The 9,608-nt window shown below is 39.8% G+C and overlaps 1 protein-coding gene across 1 annotated transcript in view; it reads left to right on the top strand.

The window, feature by feature from the left end:
- LOC113830393 (UPF0449 protein C19orf25) overlaps window positions 1-9,344 on the top strand; it is a 9,978-nt gene extending 634 nt beyond the window's left edge. Inside the window, exon 2 of the mRNA XM_027383610.2 lies at window positions 8,869-9,344. Coding sequence (XP_027239411.1) covers window positions 8,869-9,098 — 230 coding nt within the window. The 3' untranslated portion in view covers window positions 9,099-9,344. The remainder of the gene's footprint in view (window positions 1-8,868) is intronic.
- The last annotated feature ends 264 nt before the right edge of the window (window positions 9,345-9,608 follow it).

The following is a 9,608-nucleotide window of genomic DNA, read 5'->3' as shown; positions in this document are numbered from 1 at the left end:
CGATCATTTCTGTAGCAATCTTAGCTGACGATTTTGATGTGTTAAGTCCCAATAGCAGGGGAAGGCATGAAGTATATCAGGGAAATTATGGGGTAAAACAAGGGAATAAGTTATTTACGGCGACGTGCGTAGATAAAGGGAAATGGACACTGCCATCTTATGGAGCTGGAAAAATAGGTGGGATAGAATATAGTTTAAGATGTGCAGGCCTTATAGTCACTGCTAAATGATGAAAATATAACGTGTGGCCACCTTTCAAATTCAAAGTCGATGAGCTTGTTTACCTTGTGAAGAAAAACACAACACTGACCCATGCACACATTTTTGTATTTGCGAACTAGTCTGTGTATCATTACGCGTTTGTCAAAATGATATTTGGCTAATTATCTGTGTCTGCTGGTACACATTTATGCCTTTAAAGTCTTTTAGTAATGTTATACTTCATTTGCATAGTTTAATATTTATCTATACCCTCCTATAGAATCCTGTGCATCGAGTGTTTCACACTTTCTTGCACAGCCACAGATTGACAGCTCTCTAGCCTGCTTATTTTGAGCTTGAAAGCCGGTGAGAAATGTTGCGTTTCCAGTGTTGTGTTGATTCTGGGTTCTTTTTAAGACTTTTACAGTGGCATCGAAGAAAAGACTTTAGTAACCATCCCAGTTTTATATCTGAGTCCATCAAGAGCTCCAAATGACGAAAAAGGTGATTAAATTCGAAGCAATCCTAACAGTACAAAGAAACAACGTAAGTTTCACGTTTTCGGATATAAAGGTATATGGTTTATTATTTTACAGTGTGAATGCAGCTCTTTCGTGCCGTACGTACTGTGGTGGAGAGAATGTAAATGTGTCTCCACCTCAGTATGTACAGCAAGATAGAGCTACATCCATACTGTAAACAATAATCAAAATACCTTTAAAGACCGAACTGCCAATTTCCCTTCGCTTCTTGTGGTTGGTCTAATGTGGATAGCTTCATTTTTATAACTTTTTTTGGGATTTGGGGTACTTGATGGTCTCAGAAATCAAAATGTGATAGTTATCAAGGTCATTTTCTCCTTCGTTTCCACTGCATAGTCTTAAGAACAACCTAGAATTGATGCAACACCAAAGACAGAACATGCCTCGCCGGCCTTCTGTCACCGAATGCACGGGAAACGCCCTGTCTAATAAATCTTGAAACCTGTAAAAGAGGTATAACAACATTAACAAAGTCCTTTGAAAGCATAAATGTGGAACAGCAGACACTGCTGATTAGCCAAATATTGTTTTGACAACAGCGTAGTAATACATGCTCTACTTAAGAGAGTGCAGGAATGAGTTAACTGGTCATAATTTTGTTTACATTCGCTATGTCAACAAGCCAAGGGACTTAGTAAAAGATGGGCCGATCTTCTCTCTTCTCTGTCTTGTAACTCCTTTATTTTCGGTTAGGGCACTTTTTGCCATAGATGATTTTGATTTGATTTGAAAACATTTATTTACAGAGCAGTTTACATGCCCTGTAAAAAGCCAGGGAAAGATGGCCGAGCATCTACCCAATCTGGCTGAACTTATACTGACTTAAGGGCCAAAGTCAAACATTAAGTATACATGCCTGAAGGGCTGCACCTTAGTGCTCACCTTATTTGTTATCTATGTGACTGAAAAAAAACACATATACACGATTTTACAAAAATGAACAATGTTTCAGTAATTCTTCCATTGTGGTACACTTAAAGTCACTGTGGGCCATCATTTGTCACCTGATTTTCAAGTTCTACAGGTTGTAGAAGGGTAAACCGTTGTCCAAAGAGCACTGAAAACATTTTTTCCTGGAATTGTAATTGTTGAGCAAATTGTTGCTGCATCATGAGCAACATTTGTTCTATTTTCTGCATCAGCATTTGCAGTAGGTCCTGTCTTATCTGTGAAGTCGGTGGTGGCACTAAAGCAGGTGCAGAAGCCGAAACTGCTGTGTGTGCTGAGACATGTGGAGTAGATGTCGAGAGCGATGTCAGTGTTGAAGCAGGTTCTGAAGTCGATGCCGAAGTAGCAGGAGCTGAAACTGTCACTGAAGGGGCTGAAGCAGACCTTGAAGCTGGCGCTGGCGCTGGAACAGGAGCTGAAGCTGGCGCTGGAGTAGGAGCTGAAGCTGGCACTGAAGGGGCTGAAGCAGACCTTGAGGCTGGCGCTGGAGCAGGAGCTGATGCCGATAGTGCGGCTGGAGAGATTTTACTTTCAGCACACCTCGCCACATTTATCCTCCCAAGCTGGGGGAATTCGGCCTCATCGTTAAGACGAGGAAATGGCTTGGGATTGCGAGAAGGCAGAACAGCCTGTTGTTTCTTTAGCAATTTGTTTTTTCTATCGTTCGGATAGTATGCACATAATGGAGAGTTTGCATTATGTTCAAGTCTGCAATTGGCACATTTCCTTGGGAGTCGATTACCCTGTGTGATTTTTTCGGCGCACTCCCTGCTCCTGTGAGCGGCCGCTCAGTACCGACAGCGTGGCTCCTCGCGGGGACAGGCGCGTGCCCCGTGCCCCCATCTGGAACAGTTGGCGCAAAATGGGGTGAGGGATTTGAAGACAGCGCACCTGAAAGGTGCCATGCCCTCCACAATTTTGATGGTTTGGGGGATTTTCTCCCCTTCAAAAGTGATAATGAGCCGCTGTGTCATTCTACCGTTAAATTGAATGCGTTTAGCGTGTATGATCTTTTCATTGTATCCGGTGATCTCACTGGTGTCAATTTCCCTCGGGACATCGAACACAACGAGGTTAGTGCAGTGTCCTCTGCCATAAGCTCTGCTCATTTCGAGGATTTCTCCTGCCGCTCCGGTCGTGGTTATACGTTTAAGAATTTCTTCATTCTTACAGCGTACGTAGATATCATTTCGACCTAGTCTTAATTCTAGGGCTCCTTTAGTCTTGTTATAAGGAGCCATCTTCAGCACTTGAGACACCCAACGGTATTTGTCCCCATGTGTCACTAGCTTTGTGTCCCTCCTGAAATATGCACACATATGGCTGGGGGATACAAGTTCTGCAGACTCATTACTCAATTGTCTTTTTGCTTTTTTCTTTGTTCGTTCGTTCGTTCTCAGTATTCGTATCACTTGCTGAGATGTCCATCTCCGTCAACAGAGAAAACCCGGCTTGAGTAGCCATTGTATACACAGGTGTTTTGAGGTCAGATCATTCGCTGAAATGTCGCACACAAACAGACCTCACCTATTTACTTGGGTGCGGTTAGCGTAGAGACCGCACAGATTCCTCACATAACTACACATATATCTGGATTGAATTCATTAATGTTTTTTTTCCACTTTCACTGTAAGTAGATATGGATCTTCACAGATATTTCATGAACACGCACTCGTTCACTTGAAATCGAAAGGTCTCTATGGGCCCCATTGTCTGGGTGATTTGGCAGACTGAGGTCACACCAGGTCACAGAGGGAAAAAAAGTCACGTCCTCTCTCTATGATGGTTGGTACGGAACTGGTGCCATAGATGAAAAGTCAAGGTAATCATTCCATACCTTTTTTTTTACTAAGTTCCTGATTGTCATTCATTGCAAATTTTGCCCATCTTATAGAGCGTAAGAAACAGGAGGGTCATAGGAGTTATGCTGCGTTCGGAACTGCTCGTCCTGCTCGTCCAGACCAGTTGGACGAGATGTTTTGATCATTTGGAATCTCTACTATCTCATCCTAGACAAGTTGTCCATCTCGTCCTCCTGTGAAGTTGGGCGAGCAGGACGAGATGATGTCGCAATAGTTTTTGTAACCACAAGATATTGATGGGTAATTTTATGGCCCTTTATTGGTGTTATCAAAGGATATTTTTGTGTTTCTCAGTTGCAGGCAAGTTAAATATACATCAAAGGAGTTACAAAACCTATGCAGCGTGTGAAATAAAGACACCGGTATGATAAAAAAGTGAATGTTTACATTCGAGCCTGTTGCATTCTGGCCAGAAAGGGTCTTGGAGGTTCTGAACGTGGCCCACTTGTTCTGCTGGTCCTGGACAAGTTGTCTGGACGAGCAAGACGAGGAGTTCTGAATGCAGCATTACTGCCCAGTACCTCCTGAAACTGCCTGGTACCACCTGGGACTGTTCACTGTTAATGAATATACTGCCTGGTATCTATAAATGCATCGTTTATCTTTTTCTTGATAAAACTCTTTATCATTCATAGTAATTAGTATACCAAATTGTAAAAGCAACACCTTTTTGATAAAATTCTTTATTTTTCATAGCAATTAATATACTAGTGTATAAGATTAAAAATATTACATGAGAACATTAGACGAAAAACTTCAAATAATGCTTTTAAAGCTAAGGATTTAAATTCATTCAACAACTCATTACTACGTTATGCCAAGTAGTTCATGTGTTACTACACGTTTGTCAGAATGATATTTGGCTAATTACCAGTGTCTGATGTTTCACATATATGCTTTTAACATCTTTTATTAATGTTATTATACATCCTTTACATGTTTTAAGATTTATTTATACAGTTCTTTACAATAATTATCTTTGCATCTGCGTTTTCATAAGCGTGATGTTTGATGATTCATGGGGACCATTCTGTGACAACATCAGTGAGAAATGTGTTGCATTGATTTTAGGTTATTGCTAAGACTTTACAGTGACAACTATTGACTCCTAAGAATTAGACATTAATAACCATCCTGGTTTGATATATGAGCCCATCAAGTACCCCAAATGCCTCAAAAAGTTATTAGAAACCAAGCAATCCAGACAGTAGAGAGAAGAGAAGGAAAGGTTGGGGTTTTGAGATATAAAGATATTTGGTTTATCCTTTATGGTATGCACACAGCTCTATCTTGCCACATATAACAAGGTGAGGAGAATGTTTCTAGGGGGATGTTGAGGGGTAGAGCCCCTCATCATCCTCCCCTCGGGTATTGCCAGAAGGGCACGCAAAGTCACAACTACTTGATTGTTGAATAAAGTTTGTGATGTGGAGTTGGGTTGGTTTAATGGTCAGGATGTATTGTACAATTACCTCTAGGGGTTTAGATGTGAATTCCTGTAGATTTTACCTAAAGAGGGTTTCGAGTTTTTCGAAAGCTGGTGCATCGATTCGTAGACTTTCAAATATAACGGGTATGTCTGTAGTTTTCAAAGATAGTGGACATGTCTGAAGAGTTTCACTAACTGATTTTAAGCATTTTCTGCTGTTTTTAAGCATTTTTCTTCTCTGTTTTTATTATTTCAGCCTGTTTTACCTTGTAATTTTCCTGATATACTTCAAGAACTCCCCTGCTATCGGGACTATCAAATCTTTTGCTCTTGTTAATAGATGCTGAAAGAAAAAAAACAGGCTAATGTTTCAAACCTGGAAAGTGAATTATGCACACACAGATGATTTAATATAAGCATTCTGCTTATTTGTATTATCATTATGATCATGATTATAATCATATTTACAATTACAAATACAATTATAACAATTAATTTACAGTTACATGCTTGTGGTTGCTATGGAGGTGAGGGAGGCTTAGGAGTTGGAGACTGGGAGTCAATGCTGGGGATCACCTCTGGACTCAACAAATTCTGCACAGTCTTTTCTTCTCCCCCTTTCTATTTCTTTCTTTATCAACAAGCCCCACAGATTTAAATTCTCCTGATTTCCCAACCCCAAGCTCTTCTTTGACCATGAATCAAAACATTACTACTGCTACTACTCCTTCCTCAATACTTACTATCACCTCAGTCCAATCCAAATCATCCACTCAAGTCATTACTCAACATCCAGAGAACATTCCTCCTCTCCCAGCATCCTCTATTTCATATCCTCCACCCCCACAGCTTTGTTTTTCCTGCTGTATTACTACTATGCAACCTTATTGTCTCCCTAACTTCATTGCTACCTTTCTCAGCATACTCCCTCTTCCAAATGTCCCCGTCCTCCTACTGACTCCATCTCTACAAACCTTTTGGATACTGTTTAGCCCAGCCAGATGGGATAAATATTTTGTAATCCCCCCACAGCCACTTACTCTGATAACACACTCCTCTTTCAGCAATGCTTCCAAAAACAAGAAGGCAAACTTTCCTGATCATTCCCGTCTCATAACAGTTACATCCAAAACCTAAGCAAAATCTTTATCAACCCTACCTGATTTCACTGGCAAACTCATCCCTGCCCTGCCTCATCCTTCCCTCAATACTTGTCCTGGAATTGTCTCCATCTCCCCTACAAACTGCCCTGCCCATGACAAGAATTGGTCTGATTGTGGGGAAGACCTACCTGCCTCCCTTGTAGATTATGATGCAGTATCAGTACAGTGCTTCATCATTTCCCCTAGAGGCTGCCATAAGTTGACTACCAATATTGCCAAGATAATTTTCAAAATAACATAATTACACTTCGTTCATCCTCCAGTCTCTGCTTTTACGAGGGTGCTTCAAAAAGTTTTTGGAAAAGGCCAAAACTAAAAATTGTTTGGAAGGAATTTGATTTCAGTGCGCCTGAACATCCTTGTACCAATGTGTTATAACATGTTCAAACATGAACCCTTAAATGCAGGTAAGAATGCATCACAGCCAGTTGAAAGTCAGGCACCATTCAAGCAACATGGAATCTACCAAAATCGAGACCATAACAATCATAAAGTTCATGGTGAAACTTGGTAGGGAGAATAGGCAAATCATTGACGCTCTGAAAATGGTGATAATGCCCAAAAGAAGTTAACAACCTACAAATGGATAAGTCGCTTCAGAAGTGAAAAAAAAAAAAAGTTGAAGATGAGCCCCGCAGTGGCAGGCCAACAGTTTCAGTTTGTGAGGAAAACATTGATGCCGTTCATGACTTGATTTAAAAGGATAGATGAATAACTGCTGAATTGGCAGCAGATACACTCAGCATCATCGTGGGTTCTGCACACACAATTCTTGTGGAGAGTTTGGGACAAAGCAAGCTTTCCGCTAGATGGATCCCTAGGCTGTTGCGCCCAGATCGGCAGCAAACGAGGGCAGATCTTTCTGTGGAAATTTTGAACGGGTGGGATGGGGCCTCCGAAGCTTTTCTTCAAAGAATTATGACGGGATGAAACATGACTCTACCAGTACGATCCCGAGGACAAAATTCAATCAAAACAGTGGCTGCCCCAGGGTAGAAGTTTACCAGTCAGCGCAAACGTTCAAGAGGAAAGGTCAAGGCCACTGTCTTCTGGGATGTAGAGGGGATTTTGCTAATTGACTTCCTTGAGAACAAGAAGATCTGCTTGTTATGAAGATGTTTTGCGAAAAGTGTCAAAAAATATCTCAGTAAAATACCCAGGAAAGCTGCATCAACACATCCTCTTCCACCACAACATGCACCCGCTCACAGTGCTTGGTAAACAAGAGCTGTGCTATGTGAATTTCGATGAGAAATCCAACAACCCCTTTACAGCCCTGAATTAGCCCCATCTGACTTCTTTTTGTTTTCAAAGTTGAGAAAATCATTGAAAGGTACCAATTTTCTGTCAGTTGAAGATGTAAATAGAGCTGCTTTGACATGGTTCAGATCCCAAGGCCCTCATTTTTCCTCAGATAGCCTTTAAGGGTTCATGTTTGAACATGTTATAACATGTTGGTGCAAGAATGTTCAGGTGCATTAAAATCAAAATCCTTACAAAATTTGTTTAGTTATGGACTTTTTCCACAAACTTTTTGAAGCCCCCTCGTATTCCCTCTCCACTCAAAGTAACTGCCAACCTCCATCTTCCTCCTACTCATGTTTCCCAAATATTCCTTCTTTCACTCCCTCCCAACACATCTCATTCCATCCTGCTTCAGCTGCATCCTCCTCCCTTTCTTCCCAATTATCCCTTCCACTTCCCCTAGAGACACATGTGACTTTCACAACAACCTCCTTCCTTGGATTCTCTCCCTCCAGACTTTTTTCCTGAAACAATGATCTCATTATCTTTAAACCCCCTTTCTCCTTTTGCTAATCCCTAGCTTATCCTACAAACATCCTTGCTGAATCCAACACTTCTCCCTTTGATAACTTTGATCTAATCACCCTTGTTAATCCCTACCTTACCCCATTTACCCTACCCATGCCCCACTTGCCTCCTTTCAATGCCATACTATCCTGAACTGCTATATGACTTTTGATGTTTAGCACAGTTAATCATTAAATAACCCCTTTTTACCCTTTTCACTACTTCTTTCAAGAGGTTATATGACCTATGATGGCAAGCACATTTATTTTGCTTTATAACTATTAACCACTATAGTTAGTTACAGTTACAGTTGCAGATATTTACTTTCATTGCCATCATTATCGTCATTGTTATCAGTGCCATTTATATAGTATCATTATTATTATCATTGTCATCACGATTTTTACCATTATTATCTTTGTTATTGTTATTAACATAATTACTTTTATTATTATTATTATTATTAGCAAAGCAATACACACTTTCAAAGATATTCCTATAATCACAATAATGATCATGATAAATGATAATCATCACTATCTTTATCATCATCACTATCATCACCATCATTATCATCATCATCATCATCACCACCACCACCACCACCATCATCATCATCATCATCATCATCATCATCATCATCATTATCAATCATCATCATCAATCATCATCAATCATCATCAATCATCATCATCATCATCATCTGTGATAATGATGTTAATAGAGATCTTGATGATAATCATGGGGATAATGTTGATGATAATGATGATGTGATGATAAAGTAAGGATAAGAATAAAGATAGTGATGATTATCATTTATCATGATCATTATTGTGATTATAGGAATATCTTTGAAAGTGTGTATTGCTATGCGTTTCCCCTCATCTGACCAATATGCTTTGTATCTTCAGAAAAGGAGGAAATTGAGAAGGTCAACAATGGAGCAGAAGAAGGTGAAGATGTCACAGAGACACATGTCTTTGCACAGGCTGTCACGTTTGTGGAGAAGAATGATGAGCTAGTACACAACATGAGGCGTTTGGATGAGGCCAGAGAAAAGTTGGAGGACGTCAGCAGCAGCTTAGAGAAGACAGTGGCTAAAGTGAAAGAACAGGCGCTGGTGGCCATGGATGGATACTGAAGGGCTTGTGTGAAGGAATATGGTGTTTAGATAGATACGGTACAATTAAAGGTGGAGTTTGAGACTTTTTTTCTTTATGTATTTAAAAAAATGCATTTCAGAGCTTGTTTATTCTGTTATGCCATGGTATATTGAATTTATATGGACAAAATGAGGCAGTTAGATAGATACTATTTATGTTTTTGTATAATGTTTGCAGTGCAAAACATTGTTTTTGTTTATTTATAATAAAAGATATATTTTCAATCTTGTCTTGATTCTTGTAGACACCAAACAATTATACTTATGAGTAAGGAATAGCAACAAGGACACCAAGAAATCATCACCTAATATGTACTGGAAGATTCAAAAATAGTTCAGCTGGTAATTTCCCCACAATTGTGAGCTATATGCTTTGTCTGTAGGAGTGGTTTTTGACTTGTGAAATTCAGTTGATGGGAAAAATGAAGACCAATCAAGATTCAGTATTATACTTTTAATTTTAATGCATTAGACGTGTACTGTTAGACC

Source organism: Penaeus vannamei, chromosome 42, assembly GCF_042767895.1.
Source record: "Penaeus vannamei isolate JL-2024 chromosome 42, ASM4276789v1, whole genome shotgun sequence".
In the NCBI taxonomy this organism is placed as follows: domain Eukaryota; kingdom Metazoa; phylum Arthropoda; class Malacostraca; order Decapoda; family Penaeidae; genus Penaeus; species Penaeus vannamei.
The sequence above is the reverse complement of the archived record's forward strand: the minus strand, read 5'-3'. Positions and strand labels throughout refer to the sequence as shown.